We start from the raw sequence: 21,979 nt of genomic DNA on the forward strand, positions 1-21,979 counted from the left end.
GATGACATACTTTATTTACATATCTTGAAATAAGTAACCTTGATTATAGGATGCCATCCTACTGTATAGTGGCCTGATATCGTGACATACAGGCAAGTAGGCTACATGTACTGAAACTATAAACCCTGATTGATTTAATCCGAAAATCAAGATATTATGCTACAGTAGGCCTACTGCTAAATACGCATTGATGTCAATTATTACGTGTGTGTGGGTTGTTAAACCGACGGGAATAGAGTGCGCCATGACAGCCCTATTCTCGGCCTAATTGTGTGGATAATGTCCATTCCAGAGCAATTAGTTCTTCAGCCTCGGATGGATGATGCGCTCCAGACATGCGGTCCAGACAGGGCCGCCATAACACGGTAGCCTTGTATTCACGTCTGCTTGTTCGATATTCGACAGAACAATTATCCTTTATTGCCTATCCTATTCGATTTGTGGATATGGTCAGGCTGATGTGTCCGCTAGGCTATAATCGTGAGGTTATGTAACAGATAATGGCAAGAGAGATAATGGCTATAAAGTCTAAATGAACCACTTACTTTAGCAGGGCTTTTGTTTTTGATGGTGACCTGGCATTGCTTTTTGCAGTAATTAATGTCTCCTAGTTGATCGTCGAACAGATCGGAGGATGCAGCCGCAGCCAGACCCGCCAGGACCAACGCGACCACCGCGGAGAAGCGGCAAAGCCTGCCGCCGCACCGGAGCATCTTGAACCCGGATCGTTGATCAGCACAGACGGCCTCGACAAGCACTGTTGGATGGGGTGTTCCGTGGGTAGGTACGGTAGGCCACTCCGCCGGATGGTGCCTCGGAGCAGGTTCTCTATCTTGCTTTGGTGATCTGGGGGCTGTGTTCTGTTCGTGGTGACGTCACCCGGTATCATCACGCCCCCCCACGCACACACACGCGCGCTCGCACGCTCGCACACACGCGCGCACACACAGCAATGCAGCAATGCAACGACATTAATAAAACGTGATTTAATGTGAGTAAGACGCCCTTTTAATACTGTGTTTTTTAAAGCTGCTAGGTGTATTCATGTAGTCTGGAATAATTTAGATATCCTAATAAGATAATGGACTAACTTCATGACTAGGAATTGTATTTATACTTCACTAGGTAGCCGAAGTCCTTTTGAGATATATTTTCCAGTGAAGATCTGGCCATGAAATGCAGCCAATTACAGGCAGAACAAGCATCCTATACAAACCTCCATCCAGCAGAACAACCAAACATCATCATTCTACAATGAAGCCAGTCTACTGGAATCATCCACTCATCATCATCATCATCACCATCATCATCCACACTCTTTACCATCATCATCATCACCATCATCACTATCATTGACACTCTTCATCATCATCATCATCACCATCCACACTCATCATCATCATCATCATCATCATCATCATCATCATCACTATCATCCACACTCTTCATCATCATCATCATCATCACTATCATTCACACTCTTCATCATCATCATCACCATCATCACTATCATTCACACTCTTCATCATCATCATCATCATCATCCACAGTCTTCATCATCATCATCATCCACAGTCTTCATCATCATCATCATCATCATTACACTATGTCTCAACCTACTCTATCTAAGGCCTAGTGGAGTGGTAACATTATACTTCGCTAACTATTACCCTGTAGACTAGTAGACTGTAGAAGTGGAACCCTACCTGGCTCCTGCCGTGTGGTCAGCTAGCCCTGGTCAGGGGACCGTGGTGGTCCGGCTCCTGCCATGTGGTCAGCTGACCCTGGCTAGGGGACCGTGGTCCGGCTCCTGCCGTGTGGTCAGCTGACCCTGACCAGGGGACCGTGGTCCGGCTCCTGCCGTGTGGTCAGCTGACCCTGACCAGGGGGCCGTGTTTGGAAGCGCTCACCGGAGCACCGTTGCTATGAGGCCTGGCCTGGCCCTGCAGGAATACGTCTTGAGGCGCGGTTCCTTGCAGGCGTCTGGCCCAGATCTCAGCTCGGTCCGTTCAGGTTAAAAACAGACGATGATTCAACAAGGGCGTGGGGAACGGTCCGTAGACGGCCGTCTGCGTCCTGAGGTTTCTAGAAGCTTCTTCAGCGCTCACCACAACGTGTCCTCAAGCTCATCTCTGGCCTCTCCAGCTGGACTCAATGATCTCTAGATGAGCTCCTAGACACGCCCCTTCATACATCATGTGACCTAACTCTTCCCCGAAACCACTCCACAGATACATACCTACAGTAGCTAATCCCTACACTAAACAATATCACTACATTGTCCTAACTAACCTAAAATAGGATATCATCATCATAATCATCATCATCCTCATCATCCACACTCTTCATCATCATTATCATCATCATCATCATAATCCACACTTCTTAGGGACCCCACCTGGAGAGTAGGCCTATAAATATATAATAATAATAATAATAATAATAATAATAATAATAATAATTCATTTTATTTATAGGCGCCTTTCTGAACACTCAAGGTCACCGTACAAAGCAAGGCAATAAAAACAATCATGAGCTGAGTGCTCTTGACCCCATGGTAGGGGTCATAGGTCAGCAGGCGGGAGGATGAGCTGAGTGCTCTTGACCCCATGGTAGGGGTCATAGGTCAGCAGGCGGGAGGATGAGCCGAGTGCTCTTGACCCCATGGTAGGGGTCATAGGTCAGCAGGCGGGAGGATGAGCTGAGTGCTCTTGACCCCATGGTAGGGGTCATAGGTCAGCAGGCGGGAGGATGAGCCGAGTGCTCTTGACCCCATGGTAGGGGTCATAGGTCAGCAGGCGGGAGGATGAGCTGAGTGCTCTTGACCCCATGGTAGGGGTCATAGGTCAGCAGGCGGGAGGATGAGCTGAGTGCTCTTGACCCCATGGTAGGGGTCATAGGTCAGCAGGCGGGAGGATGAGCTGAATGGAGGTGGAGGAGCTGAGAGAACGGGTGGGTGTCTAGTATGGAGGAGCTCGGTGAGATACTGAGGGCACAAGGTTGTTGATGGTCTTAAGTGCGAGGAGGAGGATCTGGTAGATGATGCGTTATTTGATGGGGAGCCAGTTTCTGCAGGACAGGTGTTATGAGACAGATGGAGGGGGTTCTTGTGATGACGCAGGCAGCAGAATTATGAACCAGCTGGAGGTTATGGAGGGATTTGTCTGGTAGATGTGAGACCTGAACGCAATAGTCGGAACAGGAACTGAATGCCGGTTCACAGAGCAACATACCTGTATGTTATTAAAAAAAATAATAAAACATCAGGCCTACTAGCACTTATTACAGCCGCACAAAGTATTCTGTAATTTAATGATTATTGATAGAACTTTTTTTTTAAATAAAGGAGAAAAAAAAGTCATTTTAAAGTTAAAGTGCCCATTTAAATGGCATTGGAGCAGGCCAATAATAACACGCATATTCCAATCATTAGTTATCCAGAGAGGAGAGGACGCTGACAAGTTATGAATGTGAGGAAAGACAATATTGGGAGGAGCTTGAAAAGTATCAACTTGAATAGTTCTGGCTGTTTGAGGCGTGCACGACAGCAAACCCGCAGCTCACTGGAGGCAAAACCCCGAGTTACCTCCACTCCACCACCCAGTCCGTCAGCTCCTCCAGACGCACACCGCGCTCGAACCATCGACCCCAGAGAACCGCACAGTGACGGCGCTTCGGTTCATCAGACGCTTCATCAAGCTTTGCGTTTATTACGCGTAGCTTACCGTTATCCTAGTCCCGTAGCCTACTGCGTTTTCTCCCCAGAAGTGTGACTGGAGTCCGACCATAGTTTGAAGGACAAGAGGAAGGGAGACAAGAGAGAAGGAGACAGAAAGAAAGTCAAGAAAAAAATACGCGCAACGGCTATATTGAATCATGATCATCCTTCTGGGTCTCCTGCTCATTCCAAGTGTCGTAACCTCGTCGACGCGTAAGTAGCCCGTACAGTAGGCCTACAGTAGGAGCTCTGGAGAGTTTGGTGTGAGTGAGAAGCGAGACAGCGAGGTTTACCGTCCGTGTCCAGTTCTGGGTCTTTGCAGAGACGGAGTGCAGCCGAAGGGGAGGGGCTCCTTAAGTCAACAAACTTTATGATCATATTTCCTCTTTTGATATACCACGTTAATACATGGTGATTATGATAGCCTGTAGTGAACCGTGTGCGCGCAGTGTGTGACCTAGTTTATAAGGCACTTACACCACGTTTACACATGCAGGACCCGGGTTCTCACAGGTAGACTATACATGGTCAGATTGTAGCCTAGGCTACTTGTAGAATAAGACATAAAAAGAGAGGGAATTAAGCCTCAGAAGGGTGATGATGAACATTTGTGTCCATAAGGTCCTGTCTTGTGGAGGAGCCACACGTTACAGCGTATATAGGCCTATATCCCTCTCCACTTGAACTATCGGCAAATAATATTAACTTGCAGTGATTCATAAATGTTAAACACCATTCATAAATGTCCAAAACAATTATATAAATTAGCCCTACCTAATCCATGGCAGGATGATTTTTTATTTTTTGACTGTGAGACAAACCTGCTCTCCAGTGAGTCAACCCTGATTGCGTCCTGCTCCACTCTCCTCCTGCCTTCTGGTCCGGTCTGGTGGAGCCACACCGCCCGAGGGAACAGCGGCCTGTCGGCCCAGATGTTAGACAGCTTGACCAACATCCTCCACCGCCCACTGCCAAGAGGGTCTTAATAAACCTCCGCGCGTTAACCCTGCGTCTCCCAGTGGAAAGCCCAGCGGTAACACTCTCAAACGGCCTGGCTCATCTGGGCTGGCGGCTCCCTACCCAGCATCAATCATAAGCGGGAGTAGAAAGGGACGGTAGCATGGTAAAACATTCAGGGGTTTGACCAACAACCTTGTGTGACCTTTTAAAGGATCCTATCCCTGGAACCATAAATCCAGTTAATTTACTCCAGGGTCATATGTGTTGCACGCCTTGCTCTGTGTCTCCATGGTGCTGCCTGGCTGGTCCACGCGTAAAAACAGACTAGGATGGGGATGTTTTTTAGTTTTCTGTTGAAGAAGCTATGAGGGGGGGGTGGTGTACTAGCCTACTTCAAGTAGCCTACTAGCCTACAAGCCGGAAGGTCTGCACACTCCTTTAACCTTCTCCATGTTTATTACGTTACAGACTAGGCAAAAAATCCACCCACTTCATGCCTAGCCTAATAGACATGAGCAAATAGGCTAGAAGAATATGAGGGATTGCCTACTTTAGGCTACTGCTCACAGTGTAGCTAGATCATGAAAGAAAACAAATAACTATAGGCCTAGATAATACAAATAAAAGGAGGACAAACGAAATATTTGGCCAATTAATCTAGTGACAAAAAAGATTGGTCTCTAATCATGTGGGTCAATTTTACAGCTAGGCCTAACAGCTGTAATAACTATGGAGCATCTAATCCAGTGCCCTTCAACTTTGCATGATTCATGATTGTTTTTAATGTTACAGAAAGCAACATCATATGATTGTGTGTGTCTGTATGAGGTAGGCCTATGAGGCCTTTCTCATATGTTTCTGAATATAGCCTAGGCCTACAGTTTCAACACTGTGCTTTACGCAAGGTAACTCACCCCAAAAGAGACCCGTTTAAAAAGCCCGGAACCACATCTGGATCCCCTAAAGCATTTTAGTCCCTCGCCAGACAGTTTAACTCACTGGGCACAAGGATTGCTGTCCATAATCTGGGTATAACATAAATAAATAACATTCAGAACGAGACCTAGGACTAGCCTGTTGACTGCAGGCATAGAGACCTACTGCATATAGAAAAGAGATTAGAATAACAGTCATATAATAATAATAATAATAATAATAATAATAAACAATTATTATTATAATTATTATAATGATAATAATAACATAGAATAGCAAAACATCATATAATAGAAACTAATAGAATAGCCTGGTAACCTGTTTTCACTTTGGCATTAAGAGCTATTTGATGTAGAAATCTGAGACAACAATAAACTAAATCTATTGTAGAATAAGTCTGTAACATAATAAAACAATAAACAAAATCTATAGTAGAATAAGTCTGTAACATGATAAAACAATAAACTCAATCTATAGTAGAATAAGTCTGTAACATAATAAAACAATAAACTAAATCTATAGTAGAATAAGTCTGTAACATATTAAAACAATAAACTAAATCTATAGTAGAATAAGTCTGTAACATAATAAAACAATAAACTAAATCTATAGTAGAATAAGTCTGTAACATTATAAAACGTGGAGAAGGTGAACGTGTGTGCAGACTTTCTGTCTGGACTGTACTGTGTGTTGAAAGTGAAATGTGTGTATGTGTGTGGGTGCGTGTGTGTGTGTGTTTACTTCTGCATGTTTGTGTTTGTCTACGCCTGTGTGTGTGTTTGTGTGTCTACATATGTGTGTGTTCTCTGTGTGTGGGTTTGTGTGTTTGTGAGTGTGTCCTCTGTGAGTGTCCTCTGTGTGTGTGTGTGTGTGTGTGTGTGTTTCTGTGTGTGTGTTTGTGTGTCTACATATGTGTGTGTTCTCTGTGTGTGTGTGTGTGTGTTTGTGAGTGTGTCCTCTGTGTGTGTCCTTTGTATGTATGTGTGTGAGTGTCCTCTGTGTGTGGGTGTGTTTCTGTGTGTGTGTGTGTGTGTTTCTTTCTGTGTGTGTGTGTGTTTCTGTGTGTGTGTGTGTGTGTGTTTCTGTGTGTGTGTGTGTTTCTGTGTGTGTGTGTGTGTTTCTGTGTGTGTGTGTGTGTGTGTGTGTGTGTTTCTGTGTGTGTGTGTTTCTGTGTGTGTGTGTGTTTCTGTGTGTGTGAGTGTCCTCTGTGTGTGTGTGTGTGTGTGTTTCTGTGTTTGTGTGTGTGTGTGCTCCAGAGGTGGCGGCCATCTTGCCCCAGGACCCCGCCCTGCTCGTGGGCTCCAGTCTAACAGCCACATGCACATTGGGCCCCGACGCCGGGCTCCCGGCCGCCTCCCTCTACTGGACCCTCAACGGGCGCCGTCTCCCCGGTAGCGCCTACGGCGTCCTGGGCCCCAACGCCCTCAGCCTCACCCTGCACCGCCTCAACGGGTCCCAGCAGCAGTCCGGGGACAACCTGGTCTGCCACGCCGGGGACGGACGCGTCCTCGCCGGCTCCTGTCTCTACGTGGGCAGTGAGTAGCACGTCTCTCCACGCTCAGATATCACGTTGAATCGCCGCACTCCACATACTACATAATAGAGTCCGTATACTACATAATAGAGTGTATACTACATAATAGAGTCTGTATACCACATAATAGAGTCTGTATACTACATAATAGAGTCTGTATACTACATAATAGAGTCTGAATACTACATAATAGAGTCTGTTTACTACATAATAGAGTCTGTACATAATAGAGTCTGTATACTACATAATAGAGTCTGTATACTACATAGTAGAGTCTGTATACTACATAATAGAGTCTGTATACTACATAATAGAGTCTGTATACCACATAATAGAGTCTGTATACTACATAATAGAGTCTGTATACTACATAATAGAGTCTGTATACCACATAATAGAGTCTGTATACTACATAATAGAGTCTATATACTACATAATAGAGTCTGTATACTACATAATAGAGTCTGTATACTACATAATAGAGTCTGTATACTACATAAAAGAGTCTGTATACTACATAATAGAGTCTGTATACTACAGAATAGAGTCTGTATACTACAGAATAGAGTCTGTATACTACATAATAGAGTCTGTATACTACATAAAAGAGTCTGTATATTACATAATAGAGTCTGTATACTACATAATAGAGTGTATACTACATAATAGAGTCTGTATACTACATAATAGAGTCTGTATACTACATAGTAGAGTCTGTATACTACATAATATAGTCTGTATACTACATAATAGAGTCTGTATACTATATAATAGAGTCTGTATACTACATAATAGAGTCTGTATACTACATAATAGAGTCTGTATACTACATAATAGAGTCTGTATACTACATAATAGAGTCTGTATACTACATAATAGAGTGTATACTACATAATAGAGTCTGTATACTACATAATAGAGTCTGTATACTACATAATATAGTCTGTATACTACATAATAGAGTCTGTATACTACATAATAGAGTCTGTATACAACATAATAGAGTGTGTAGACTACATAATAGAGTGTGTAGACTACATAATAGAGTCTGTATACTACATAATAGAGTCTGTATACTTCATAATAGAGTCTGTATACTACATAATAGAGTCTGTATACTACATAATAGAGTCTGTATACTACATAATAGAGTCTGTATACTACATAATAGAGTCTGTATACTACATAATAGAGTCTATATACTACATAATAGAGTCTGTATACTACATAATAGAGTCTGTATACTACATAATAGAGTCTGAATACTACATAATAGAGTCTGTTTACTACATAATAGAGTCTGTACATAATAGAGTCTGTATACTACATAATAGAGTCTGTATACTACATAGTAGAGTCTGTATACTACATAATAGAGTCTGTATACTACATAATAGAGTCTGTATACCACATAATAGAGTCTGTATACTACATAATAGAGTCTGTATACTACATAATAGAGTCTGTATACCACATAATAGAGTCTGTATACTACATAATAGAGTCTATATACTACATAATAGAGTCTGTATACTACATAATAGAGTCTGTATACTACATAATAGAGTCTGTATACTACATAAAAGAGTCTGTATACTACATAATAGAGTCTGTATACTACAGAATAGAGTCTGTATACTACAGAATAGAGTCTGTATACTACATAATAGAGTCTGTATACTACATAAAAGAGTCTGTATATTACATAATAGAGTCTGTATACTACATAATAGAGTGTATACTACATAATAGAGTCTGTATACTACATAATAGAGTCTGTATACTACATAGTAGAGTCTGTATACTACATAATATAGTCTGTATACTACATAATAGAGTCTGTATACTATATAATAGAGTCTGTATACTACATAATAGAGTCTGTATACTACATAATAGAGTCTGTATACTACATAATAGAGTCTGTATACTACATAATAGAGTCTGTATACTACATAATAGAGTGTATACTACATAATAGAGTCTGTATACTACATAATAGAGTCTGTATACTACATAATATAGTCTGTATACTACATAATAGAGTCTGTATACTACATAATAGAGTCTGTATACAACATAATAGAGTGTGTAGACTACATAATAGAGTGTGTAGACTACATAATAGAGTCTGTATACTACATAATAGAGTCTGTATACTTCATAATAGAGTCTGTATACTACATAATAGAGTCTGTATACTACATAATAGAGTCTGTATACTACATAATAGAGTCTGTATACTACATAATAGAGTCTGTATACTACATAATAGAGTCTATATACTACATAATAGAGTCTGTATACTACATAATAGAGTCTGTATACTACATAATAGAGTCTGTATACTACATAATAGAGTCTGTATACTACATAATAGAGTGTGTATACTACATAATAGAGTCTGTATACTACATAATAGAGTCTGTATACTACATAATAGAGTCTGTATACTACATAATAGAGTCTGTATACTACATAATAGAGTTGTATACTACATAATAGAGTCTGTATACTACATAATAGAGTCTGTATACTACATAATAGAGTCTGTATACTATACTACATAATAGAGTCTGTATACTATACTACATAATAGAGTCTGTATATTATACTACATAATAGAGTCTGTATACTACATAATAGAGTCTATATACTACATAATAGAGTCTGTATACTACATAATAGAGTCTGTATACTACATAATAGAGTCTGTGCCACTTCCCCACCCATGCTGGTGTTCTGAGGGCGTGTCGACGGGTCATAATTGAGAGAGTGACAGGTCGTAGCAGCCAATGAGAGACGCTAGCCCTGGTTCTACTTTTTATAAGGCTTCGTAGAGCAGTCATAGCCAGCCATAGAAGGTGTTCAACCTTCACCCCAGTCTGAGTTCCAGAGCGCTCTGGAGCAGGTTTTCATCAAGGATCTCTCTGCACGTCGCTGCATTCATCTTTCCCTTTATCAGGGCTAGTCGCCTAGTTCCTCCTGCTGAAAAACATCCCCACAGCGTGATGCTGCCACCTCCATGCTTCACCGTAGGGATGGTGGCCAGGTGATGAGCTTTGACTGGTTTCCTCCAGACGTGACGCTTGGCATTCAGGCCAAAATAGTTCAACCTTGGTTTCATCAGACAGATTTTCAAAGAACTGAGAGTTGCAGCAGACGTGCATTTTTCTGGAAGTTTGTTCCAGATAGGTGGAGCGTAAAAACCGAACGCTGCTTCTCCATGTTTTGTTTTAACTCTGGGGAACGGAAGCAGGCCTGTGCCAGATGACCTGAGAGGTCGCGATGGTTCATAACGTAGCAGCAGATCGGTTTTTCAGATCAGAGCAGATCAGTATGTTGGCCATGAACCATTCAGTGCTTTATAAACCAACAGCGGTATTTTAAAGTCAGTTCTTTGACAGACAGGAAGCCAGTGTAAAGACCTCAGAACTGGAGTGATGCGATCCACTTTCTTAGTCTTAGTGAGGACTCGTGCAGAAGCTGCAGCTGTCTGATCTCTTTTTTAGAGAGACCTGTAAACACACCATTACAGTAGTCAAGTTTGAGTGTCATAGCAAAGGGAGTGAATACTTACTGTATGTACAGTACATGATATATATATCTGTCTCTCTGTCTCTCTCTCTCTCTCTCTCTCTCTCTCACTCTGTCTGTATTTTTTTTTTAGTTTTGAGAGGTCATTAATCTCTTTGAAGTCTGGAATTACAGAGTTGAACTTTTTAAAGTAGATGCTCCTTATTTCATTGAATTTATTACAGTGTAGGAGGAAGTGCATCTCTAGTCACGTTTCCATTTCACCTAGAATTGCGCAAAAACTAAATATCATAATGTTTTGTGCTTTGATTTGAGTCATCCAATAGCAATTAAGTTTGTTTTGTGCTTTGGTTTGAGTCGTCCAATGTTCCAGATACAGTGTAGGCGTCTCTCTCTCTCTCTCTCTCACTCTCTCTGTCGCTCTCCCTCTCTCTCTGTCGCTCTCCCTCTCTCTCTCTGTCGCTCTCCCTCTCTCTCTCTGCCCCCCCTCTCTCTCTCTCCCTCTCTCTTCCACTAATGAGGCAGCAGCTGCTTGATCAGTAATGTTTCACCTCACATGGCTTCTGGGTTTATCCAGCCATCCTGAAGGCGCTGTTAAAAAGCTCTCCCACGGTCCGAACCAGTCAGTCCTTGTCAGAGTTCACCCCTCCCAGTTCAACTGACCATCGCCCATCCTCTTCTGCCCACTCCGTTAGCATCCGTTAGCATCCCCTACAACACACCAGAATAGTCTGACCCAGGGTAGAATATAACCAGGTCTGGGCTGAGTTTCCCAGAGGCATCGTAGCGCTACGTTCATCGTAAGCTACGGCGTTCATCGTAGCGCTACGACGCCTCTGGGAAACTCAGCCCTGGTCTCCTCCGACCTCCGCAGTGCCTCCAGAGAAGCCGGTCAACCTGACCTGCTGGTCCCGGAACACCAAGGACCTGAGCTGCAAGTGGGCCCCCGGTGGCCGGGGCGAGAACTACATCCGAACCAAATACACCCTCAAGTATAAATTGAGGTGAGCGCCCCCTGCAGGCCTGCAACCTCCAGACAGGTGATCACCAACACCATCTGCCTGTCAGCATAATGTTAAACACTTTTCTGTGAGCTGTGACTGAGTGTGTTTGTGTGTGTGTGTGCGTGTGTGTATGTGTGTGTGTGTGTGTGTGTGCGTGCGTGCGTGCGTGCGTGTATGTGTGTGTGTGTGTTTATGTGTGTGTGCGTGCGTGTATGCGTGTGTGTGTGTGTGTGTGTGTGTATATGCGTGTGTGTGTGTGTGTGTGTGTATATATATGTGTGTGTGTGTGTGTGTGTGTGTGTGCGTGCGTGTGTGTGTGCGTGTGTGTTTATGTGTGTGTGCGTGTGTGTGTGTGTGTATATGTGTGTGTGTGTATATGTGTGTGTGTGTGTGTGTGTGTATATGTGTGTGTGTGTGTGTGTGTGTATGTGTGTGTGCGTGTGTGTGTGCATGTGTTTATGTGTGTGTGCGTGCGTGTATGTGTGTGTGTGTGTGTGTGTGTGTGTGCGTGCGTGTATGTGTGTGTGTGTGTGTGTGTGTGTATATGTGTGTGTGTGTGTGTATATGTGTGTGTGCGTGTGTGTGTGTGTGTGTGTGTGTGTGTGTAGGTGGTATGGCAGGGAGAGGGAGTGTGAGGACTACACCACAGACCAGCACTACACCTGCTACATCCCCCGAGACCTGGCGCTCTTCACCCCCTACGAGATCTGGGTGGAGGCGTCCAATCAGCTGGGCTCAGCGGCCTCTGATGTCATCACCCTAGACATCCTAGACGTGGGTGAGTTAGACCGCTCTCCTCCTCTCCTCCTCTCCTCCTCCTGTCTTTTTCTCCCCCGCTCCTCCTCTTCTCATCTCCTCAACGCTCGACCTTCTCTCCTTTCCTCTCTTCTCCTTTCCTCTCCTCTCCACTCAACTCCTCTCCCCTCCTCTACTCTCTCCCCTCCTCTCCTCTCTCATCTCCTCTCTCCTCTCCTCTCCTCTCCTCTCCTCTCCTCTCCTCTCCTCTCCTCTCCTCTCCTCTCCTCTCCTCTCCTCTCCTCTCCTCTCTCCCCTCCTCTCATCTCTCAACTCCTCTCCCCCCCCCTCTCATCTCCTCTCTCCTCTCCTCTCTCATCTCCTCTCTCCCCTCCTCTCCTCTCTCATCTCCTCTCTCCCCTCCTCTCCTCTCTCATCTCCTCTCTCCCCTTCCTCTCATCTCCTCTCTCCTCTCCTCTCTCCCTTCCTCTCCTGTCTCATCGCCTATCCTCTCTCTCCTCTCCTCTCTCCCCTCCTCTCATCTCCTCTCTCCTCTCCTTTCTCCCCTCCTCTCCTCTCCTCTCTCCACTCCTCCCCTCTCTCCTCTCCCCTCCTCTCTCTCTCTGGTGTTTTCACAGTCTCATCTCTTGCATATGGCTAACATACGGCCATGAGAGAGAGGCTTTATGTGTTCTCCATCCATGCCTATAACTATGTAATGAGTTCTGGCTGTGGCTCTCAAATATCTAGCGAGTCGTTGTAAAATCCTCACCCCACTTCAGACGCCCAGCTAAAGCTCTCTCTGCCGCAGCGTAGGTGATCGTGTTAGAGACGGGATTTACAGAACGGGAATATAAAACCGGGACTTTTTATTTTATACGAAATTATTTTGTATTTCCCCCCCAAAAAACATTAGACTTCAGATCTAATGGTGTAATGTGTGTTGCGCCCGATATAGCGTGACTCCCTTCACCTCTCCTCCCCCTCCCGGGTCCCCTCCTGTCTCCTCTCTCCTGGGACGGTAGATGTGATGTCTGGCACATGATGCATCCCTCCTAATTCCTTCCCCCTCTCCTCGGTGGAAACAATAACAGGAGGAATGTTTGGTTCCTGGGGCAGGCCTGTCGAGGCCAGAGCATCAGCACACACTCACTCACACCAGGCAGCAGAGACACGGGCACAACATCACACAGGGGACGGCCATGACAGTTTTACTAGAGCGTTTGGGTTTCTCCCCTCTCTCTCTCTCTCTCGGTCGAGCTCGATGTCTTTGAGGGGCTTATGGCAGTTGGAAAACATGTTTGTTGAAGGGATAAATCAAGTGACTGGAAGGGGAGAAGTGAGGGAGAGGAGGAGGAGAGAAAAGGAGAGGAAGAAGAACAGATGGAGGGAGGGAAGGAGAGAGAGGAGGAGGGGAGGGGGTGGTTTGTTTGACTGACTGACTGACTGACTGACTGACTGACTGACTGACTGACTGTCTGTCTGTCTGTCTGTCTGTCTGACTGACTGTCTGTCTGTCTGTCTGTCTGTCTGTCTGACTGTCTGTCTGACTGTCTGTTTGTCTGTCTGTCTGTCTGTCTGTCTGTCTGTCTGACTGTCTGTCTGTCTGTCTGTCTGTCTGTCTGGGCATCATTGAAGCAGTAACTCATGAGAGAGTGTGATATATGGCCAATATACCATGGGTTGTGCTGCGGTCATCGGCATATAGGCCACATACCACAACCCTCCAGTGACTTAGCGCTTTTATACAACAGTTACATCATCAGGAAACATTCATGGGATAAATACCGTCTATTCCAGTATCTTAATATACATTTTACTGAACTCCGCCAAGAAAGGTAGTTGCTAAAACTATCACGTTGCTATGGAGTTTCAAAGCGATGAACAATGAGCCCTAGCAACCAAAACTAATACCCCCGACCAAACTAGCTAGCCATGAACGAATTCAAAACAAAACTGCGAGTTGCAAAAGTGGTGATGATAAACCAGAGCGGTCGGCTACAGGACGGATAGAACAACTCAAAATTGACATTGAATGTTTCCTTTTTTCTTGAGGAGAAACAGTAATGCAACTAACAGACCTTAACGCACTGGAACTAACGTTTTTACAGGCAGTAATAATTGGCGCAGTAATATTTCACAGAGAACGGTAAAGAGGCTTTTCCCGTGGTATATCGTGAACATACAACAGCTCAACCAATCAGATTGCGAGGCCGGAACTACCCGTTGTATACAGTAGAATAGTGACCAGTGATCCAGTGATTGACTGCTCCTCCCATCCTGCTCCTCTCATCCTCCTCCTGCTCCTCTCATCCTCCTCTCATCCTCCTCCTGCTCCTCTCATCCCCCTCCTGCTCCTCTCATCCCCCTCCTGCTCCTCTCATCCTCCTCCTGCTCCTCTCATCCCCCTCCTGCTCCTCTCATCCCCCTCCTGCTCCTCTCATCCTCCTCCTGCTCCTCTCATCCTCCTCCTCTCATCCTCCTCCTGCTCCTCTCATCCTCCTCCTGCTCCTCTCATCCTCCTCCTGCTCCTCTCATCCTCCTCCTGCTCCTCTCATCCTCCTCCTGCTCCTCTCATCCTCCTCCTCCTCTCATCCTCCTCCTGCCCCTCTCATCCTCCTCCTGCTCCTCTCATCCTCCTCCTGCTCCTCTCATCCTCCTCCTGCTCCTCTCATCCTCCTCCTGCTCCTCTCATCCTCCTCTCATCCTCCTCCTGCTCCTCTCATCCTCCTCCTGCTCCTCTCATCCTCCTCCTCTCACCCTCCTCCTGCTCCTCTCATCCTCCTCCTGCTGATCTCATCCTCCTCCTGCTCCTCTCATCCTCCTCCTGCTCCTCTCATCCTCCTCCTGCTCCTCTCATCCTCCTCCTGCCCCTCTCATCCTCCTCCTGCTCCTCTCATCCTCCTCCTGCTCCTCTCATCCTCCTCCTCTCATCCTCCTCCTGCTCCTCTCATCCTCCTCCTCTCATCCTCCTCCTCCTCCTCTCATCCTCCTCCTGCTCCTCTCATCCTCCTCCTCCAGGTGGTTGACTTACCTGTCATCTGCTCCTTATAATAAAACATAATAAAAGGCTCATGTCCTGTCTCTCTCTCTCTGTGTGTCTCTGTTGTTGTTTTGACCCCCCCAGTGACCACCGACCCCCCCAGTCAGGTGCAGGTCAGCAGGGTGGGGGATCTGGATGACCAGCTGACCGTGCGCTGGGGCAGCCCCCCCGCACTCAAGGACTTCCTGTTCCAGGCCAAGTACCAGATACGCTACAGACTGGAGGACAGCCAGGACTGGAAGGTACACACACATTACTGTACACACACACATACAGTACACACACACACACACGCACGGCCACACACCCACCCCTCCCTCCCTCCCTCCCCAGGTGGTGGACGACGTGGGGAACCAGACGTCGTGTCGTCTGGCCGGGCTGAGGCCGGGGACCGTGTACTTCGTCCAGGTGCGCTGTAACCCCGTGGGCATCTACGGATCCAGGAAGCCGGGGATCTGGAGCGACTGGAGTCATCCCACCGCCGCCTCCACGCCACACAGCGGTGAGCAACCCTAACCCTAACCCTGACCCTAACCCTAACCCCCACCGCCGCCTCCACGCCACACAGCGGTGAGCAAGCCCCGAAAACCTCTTCCACTCCTAGCCCCCTAGGCACCTCATCTCCTAGCCCCCTAGACACCTCATCTCCTAGCCTCGTAGTCTCCTAGCCCCCTAGGCGCCTCATCTCCTAGCCTCGTAGTCTCCTAGCCCCCTAGGCACCTCATCTCCTAGCCTCGTAGTCTCCTAGCCCCCTAGGCTCCTAGCCCCCTAGTCTCGTTGCCCCCTAGTCTCCTAGCCCCTAATTTCCTAGCCCCCTAGTCTCCTAGCCCCTAGTCTCTTATCACCTAGTCTCCCTGTCCCCAGTCTCCTTGCCCCCTAGTCTCCTAGCTCCTAGTCTCCTAGCCCCTAGTCTCGTATAACCTAGTCTCCCTGCCCCCTAGTCTCCTTGCCCCGTATTCTCCTAGCTCCTAGTCTCTTAGCCCCTAGTCTCGTATCACCTAGTCTCCCTGCCCCCTAGTCTCCTTGCCCCCTAGTCTCCTAGCTCCTAGTCTCCTAGCCCCTAGTCTCATATCACCTAGTCTCCTAGCCCCTAGTCTCCTAGCCCCCTAGTCTCCTTGCCCCCTAGTCTCCTTGCCCCCTACTCTCCTTGACCCCTAGTCTCCTAGCTCCTAGTCTCCCTGCCCCCTACTCTCCTTGCCCACTAGTCTCCTAGCTCCTAGTCTCCTAGCCCCTAGTCTCGTATCACCTAGTCTCCCTGCCCCCTAGTCTCCTTGCCCCCTAGTCTCCTTGCCCCCTAGTCTCCTAGCCCCCTAGGCTCCTAGCCCCTAGCCTCATATCACCTAGTCTCCTAGCCCCCTAGTCTCCTAGCTCCTAGTCTCCTACCCCCTAGTCTCGTATCACCTAGTCTCCCTGCCCCCTAGTCTCCCTGCCCCCTAGTCTCCCTGCCCCCTAGTCTCCTTGCCCCCTAGTCTCCTAGCCTCCTAGTCTCCTAGCCTCCCATCCTCCACTAGAAGGCAGAGCGTTCGGGACTTTCCCCAGCACTCGCTGTATCCATTTCTGAATGTCATGTTCCTGTGGGTATGACCGGCTGAAGGAGTCATTAAGGACAATGTCATGTTTTCTTGACCTTAATACCTCTCATGGTTCCACACAAGATCAAAGGGTTTATAATAGCGCTGCAGACATGAGACATTTCTCTCTCCCGCCCTAATCCACCTTTCATTGGCTATTAAAACAATACTGCAAAGATGGCCTTTTAGTAGATTAGACCTGCGTAGCCTGGACGAAAGAGAGAGAGAGAAAGAGAGAGCGAGAGAGAGTGAGAGAGAGAGGGAGAGAGAGTGAGAGAGAGAGTGAGAGGGAGAGAGAGGGAGAGAGAGAGTGAGAGAGAGAGGGAGAGAAAGAGGGAGAGTGAGAGAGAGAGCAAGAGAGAGAGAGGGAGAGAGTGAGAGAGAGAGGGAGAGAGAGAGTGAGAGCGAGAGAGTGAGAGGGAGAGAGAGAGAGAGAGAAAGTGAGAGAGGGAGAGAGAGAGAGAGTGAGAGAGGGAGAGTGAGAGAGAGAGCAAGAGAATGAGAGGGAGAGAGAGCAAGAGAGGGAGAGAGAGAGGGAGAGAGAGAGGGAGAGTGAGAGAGAGAGCAAGAGAATGAGAGGGAGAGAGAGAGAGGGAGAGAGAGATTCAAACCGCATGTGGCCGCAGAGACCCAAACATCAAAGGGCTAGATAGAGATCTCTCATTGGACGATGAAAGAGCCGGAGTGACATGCGACTCTTAAAGTCGCACAGAAATGAAAAAAGCATTCTGTCCCATTTTGGTTCACATAATTCACATAATTGGTCATAGTGTTCACCTATTCAACGATGTATGCCAAAAAAATTACAAAATTCTACTTTTGTTGTAATCTTATATCAAAGTATATCATTTCTTACTTCCTGGAAAACGGTAGGTCACGTGCAATGACGACAACAGGTACCTTAGATTTTAGGCCATTAATCTCACGACATTCACCCGTCAATCAACGCTATCCTTCTATCGAATCTGTCTTAAGTTCTTAAAACCCGTCCACTTGTCAATCAAATTCCTCTAAACATATGTCCCACCCTCATAGCTCGTTCGCCTCGGAAATACATCAAACTACGGAAGTCAGACGATCTCAAACGTCCCGTTTCTCTGCGACTTTTAAGTCGTCGTTTAAGTCTTGTCGTTTTGGGAGGTTGATCGTGTTTACCCTCCGCCGGGTCGTCTGTCAGCGCCCTAGGGGACCGCGGGGCTTGAGTGGATCCAGGTCCGGAGGTCCGACAGGCACGCAGCAGCAGATAATGGCTGACTCGGGGCTTCCTGAAGGGCCCGATGGGGGGGGTCGTTATCTGGGTCTGCTGAATGGAACGGGACCTGGGATTGGTTGTGGCAGGGAGCAGCGGGTTGGCTGCTACACTGACGAATACCGATCCGTTCTGTGAATCGGTCCCTGTAATGACCAAATGGAATATGTCTATTTGTAACTAAACGCACACGCTGCCAGTACAGTGTGCGTGCGTGTGTGAGAGATTTCATGTGATTGTAATCATCATGTAGCCTACAGAATATGGACTATATTATGACCATAGCCAGCGGTCATTCGGTTGCCTAATGCCCTCACACACACACACACACACACACACACACACACACACACACAGCTCTCAGGATCCCATGCTAGCTACCATGTGTACATACAGTACGGCTCCGCACAGCTGCACTTAGTCCTGACTAACCTTGACAATGCTCCCCCCCCCCCCCACCCCCATCCCGACACACACATGTCCTCACCCCCCCCCCCCCTCAGAGCGTCTGCAGAGTGGCTCCTGCGAACCCAAGTCCAGCGAGCAGAACTCCACCCTGCGCCGCGAGCTCAAGCAGTTCTTCGGCTGGGTCCGTAAACACGCGTACGGCTGCAGCGGCATGTCCATCAAACTCTACGACCAGTGGAGGGTGTGGCTTCAGAAGTCGCATAAAACGCGCAACCAGGTAGGTAAGGAGACCCGCCTACTATTCCCATCCTCTGCATCCGACACACAGTTATTCACTCACTACTCACTCATTCACCCACTCACTCACTCACTCACTCACTCACTCACTCACTCACTCACTCACTACTCACTCATTCACTCACTCACCCACTCACTCACTCACTCACTACTCACTACTCACTACTCACTCATTCACTCACTCACTCACTCAGACACTCACTCACTCACTCACTCACTCACCCATTCACTCACTCACTCACTCACTCACTCACTCACTCACTCACTCACTCACTCACTCACTCACTCACTCACTCACTCACTCATCCATCCAAACATAGCCTCTTAACACATCCAGTCGCCTCCCACAATCATGATCGGTCCTGTGAACTGCCTTTTTCTTGGATTTCCTGTCGCTTAGATCATTATTCATCACATTAATTGCGGCCTTTTGCGATTAGTTAATCACGGAGGTCATAATCGCGATTTCGATTAATTCACGATTAATTGTGCAGCCCTAGTGTCCAGTACCCTGACCTCTGCGCACACTCCGACCCTCAAACAGACGTCTTTGCGCCGCGGCCGGCGGTTCCTGCATTTGAGATACGGTCTATGTTCTAGAAAGTTCCGCCTCGGTTCTCAGAACCCTGGCTGTGTATCTGCTCTGACTCCGAAGGCAGTTTTATGATCAGGTATGTGGTTTCCATTTTTACTGGCCCCTGGAACGCCATCAACTCGATATGCGCGTACTTCCCCGAGCCGCGTCTCCTCGTTTTTATTGCGTATTTTAATAGCGCAGACTTCCGATGCTCGGCCGATGACCACAACAAAAGCCTGGAGAGCGAATATATGCAATTAACAAGCAGGCTAATGTGTTCCTGTTGTGTCTGGTTAGACTGTGATGAGAAGAGGGCCTTTCACAGCGTAACTCAGGCCAAATGGCAGTTGTGTGTGTGTGTGTGTGTGTGCGTGTATGTGTGTGCGTGTGTGCATGTGTGTGTGCGTGCGCGTGAGAGCAGAGCTCAGAACTCTTAAAGCCACATCCTCTGCTCGGCCCCTGAACCGTATCTTTGTTCTGCTCCTGAGGCCCGGACCCCTGATTGGTCGGGCTCTCTGAGTGACGTGTGACCTCATCGGCTCTGGCAGCCTCCTATTGATCAGCCTAAAGCGGAGGAGACGGCCCCCGACCAGCCTCGAACCCGGCGCAATTAGTGTCATGGCGGCTAATGAATGGCTACGACACGCCTTTGTTGACTCAATCATCACAACAACTAACATCTGCTTCTCTCCTTTCAGATTCTCCAAGGAGATAATTCATAGCACATCCTAGTCATCGCCAGAGTTAATTATCAACATCAACAACAACAAACAACAACAGCTGTGGGACTGGTGCAGTGAGTGGGACGGGATCGTGAGTTTGTGGTGACCTATGACCATGACGCTGTGGGACCAACTGGTGGACAAGAAGAGAGGGAGGTGGAGGAGAGAGGACAGGGAGAGGAGGAGAGATGACAGGGAGAGGAGGAGAGAGAGGAGAGGGGGAGAGGAGAGAGAGGAGAGGGGGAGAGGAGAGGTAGAGGAGAGATGACAGGGAGAGGAGGAGAGAGAGGAGAGGAGGGGGACAAGGAGAAAAGAAAAGAGGACGGGCAGAGAGGAGAGGAGGGGAGAGGAAGACGGGATGAGAGAGGAGGAGAGGAGGGGAGAGGAAGATGGGATGAGAGAGGAAGAGAGGAGGGGAGAGGAGGGGAGAGGAGGGAAGAGGAGGGGAGAGGAGAGAGGAGAGGAGAGGAGGGGAGAGAAGAAGAGAGGAGAGGAGGGAGAGTTAGAGTGAAATGCTTCTTTACTCAGAGACCAATAACTGTCTTTCCAGACTTTGCTTACAAACAAACCAATAAACACACTCACATGAGATCCTGAATTTACTACAACAATGAGGCCATTTTAATTTACCACCACGATGAGGCCATTTTAATTTACCACCACGATGAAAACGTCTGTGCATCAGAAACATTAGCAGAGGATTTCCTCATAGCTATTATAACATTCTGCATGTTAGTGTGTGTGTGTGTGCATGCTAGTGTGTGTGTGTGTGTGTGTGTGTGTGTCTGTGTGTGTGTATGCATGTTAGTGTGTGTGTGCGTGTGTGTATGCATGTTAGTGTGTGTGTATGCATGTTAGTGTGTGTGTGCGTGTGTGTGTGTATGTTAGTGTGTGTGTGTGTGTGTGCATGTTAGTGTGTGTGTGTGTGTGTATGTTAGTGTGTGTGTGTGTGTGTGTGTGTGTGTGATAGAAGCAGTCCTGATGATGAGTTTGTGGTGGTATGGAGGAGACCTGCAGTCTCTACTGTATCCAGAAGGTCTCCATGTCTCCATTTCCATGTCTAACTGTATATAGTTTGTTTGATAAACCGTCAGATTTGACTGTGCAGATGAAGACATTTGTATATTGCTTATATATTTTTGTATTGGTATATTTAAGAAGTCTGAAATATTTTTCCCTCTTAAGTTATGTTCAATTATGAATAAATCTGAGAATGTTTAACACTTGTCAATAATTATCTATAAAAAACTGTAAAGGAACACCTGCCTTGGAATGTTTTTTTTTATTATTATTTTAAACGCAAACAACAAATGACAAAAATTATATATCGGCTTGCAATGTTATTATTTTGTATTACAAATGTAGAAATATTTACACATTTCATCTCAACATCACAAAAAAGGCTTTTCGCTTAGGCAGCACAAATGTGCTCACAGTGCTATGTGAACACACACACACACACACACACACACACGAACACACGCACACACACATAAAGATGCAGTTTTCAGGGTGAGCCAGATAAAGATCATTAACAGTGGTAGGAGGTGCAGGAGGAGGAGGGAGTCGGGCTGGAGGGGAGAGGAGAGGAGAGGTGAGGAGGGGAGAGGAGAGGAGAGGAGGGGAGAGGAGAGGAGAGGAGAGGAGAGGAGAGGAGAGGAGAGGAGAGGAGAGGAGAGGAGAGGAGA

At 46.8% G+C, this 21,979-nt stretch overlaps 2 protein-coding genes across 2 annotated transcripts in view; one reads left to right on the forward strand and one right to left on the reverse strand.

The window, feature by feature from the left end:
* The window catches only part of tmem59l (transmembrane protein 59-like), a gene marked incomplete at its 3' end in the record, with an annotated part of 4,726 nt that extends 4,007 nt beyond the window's left edge, over positions 1 to 719 (reverse strand). Inside the window, exon 1 of the mRNA XM_084459129.1 lies at positions 546 to 719. Coding sequence (XP_084315255.1) covers positions 546 to 713 — 168 coding nt within the window. The 5' untranslated portion in view covers positions 714 to 719. The remainder of the gene's footprint in view (positions 1 to 545) is intronic.
* A 2,246-nt stretch (positions 720 to 2,965) lies between these two features.
* crlf1b (cytokine receptor-like factor 1b) lies at positions 2,966 to 20,291 on the forward strand (the record flags this gene model as incomplete). The annotated part of the gene is made up of 8 exons (XM_084459130.1): positions 2,966 to 2,978; positions 6,871 to 7,149; positions 11,560 to 11,689; positions 12,298 to 12,467; positions 15,552 to 15,709; positions 15,801 to 15,969; positions 18,791 to 18,972; positions 20,268 to 20,291. 8 exons carry the CDS (start codon positions 2,966 to 2,968, stop codon positions 20,289 to 20,291), a joined length of 1,125 nt encoding a protein of 374 aa, XP_084315256.1.
* Positions 20,292 to 21,979: the final 1,688 nt, after the last annotated feature.

This window comes from Borostomias antarcticus, assembly GCF_949987555.1.
Source record: "Borostomias antarcticus genome assembly, chromosome: 26".
NCBI classification, from domain to species: Eukaryota; Metazoa; Chordata; class Actinopteri; order Stomiiformes; family Stomiidae; genus Borostomias; species Borostomias antarcticus.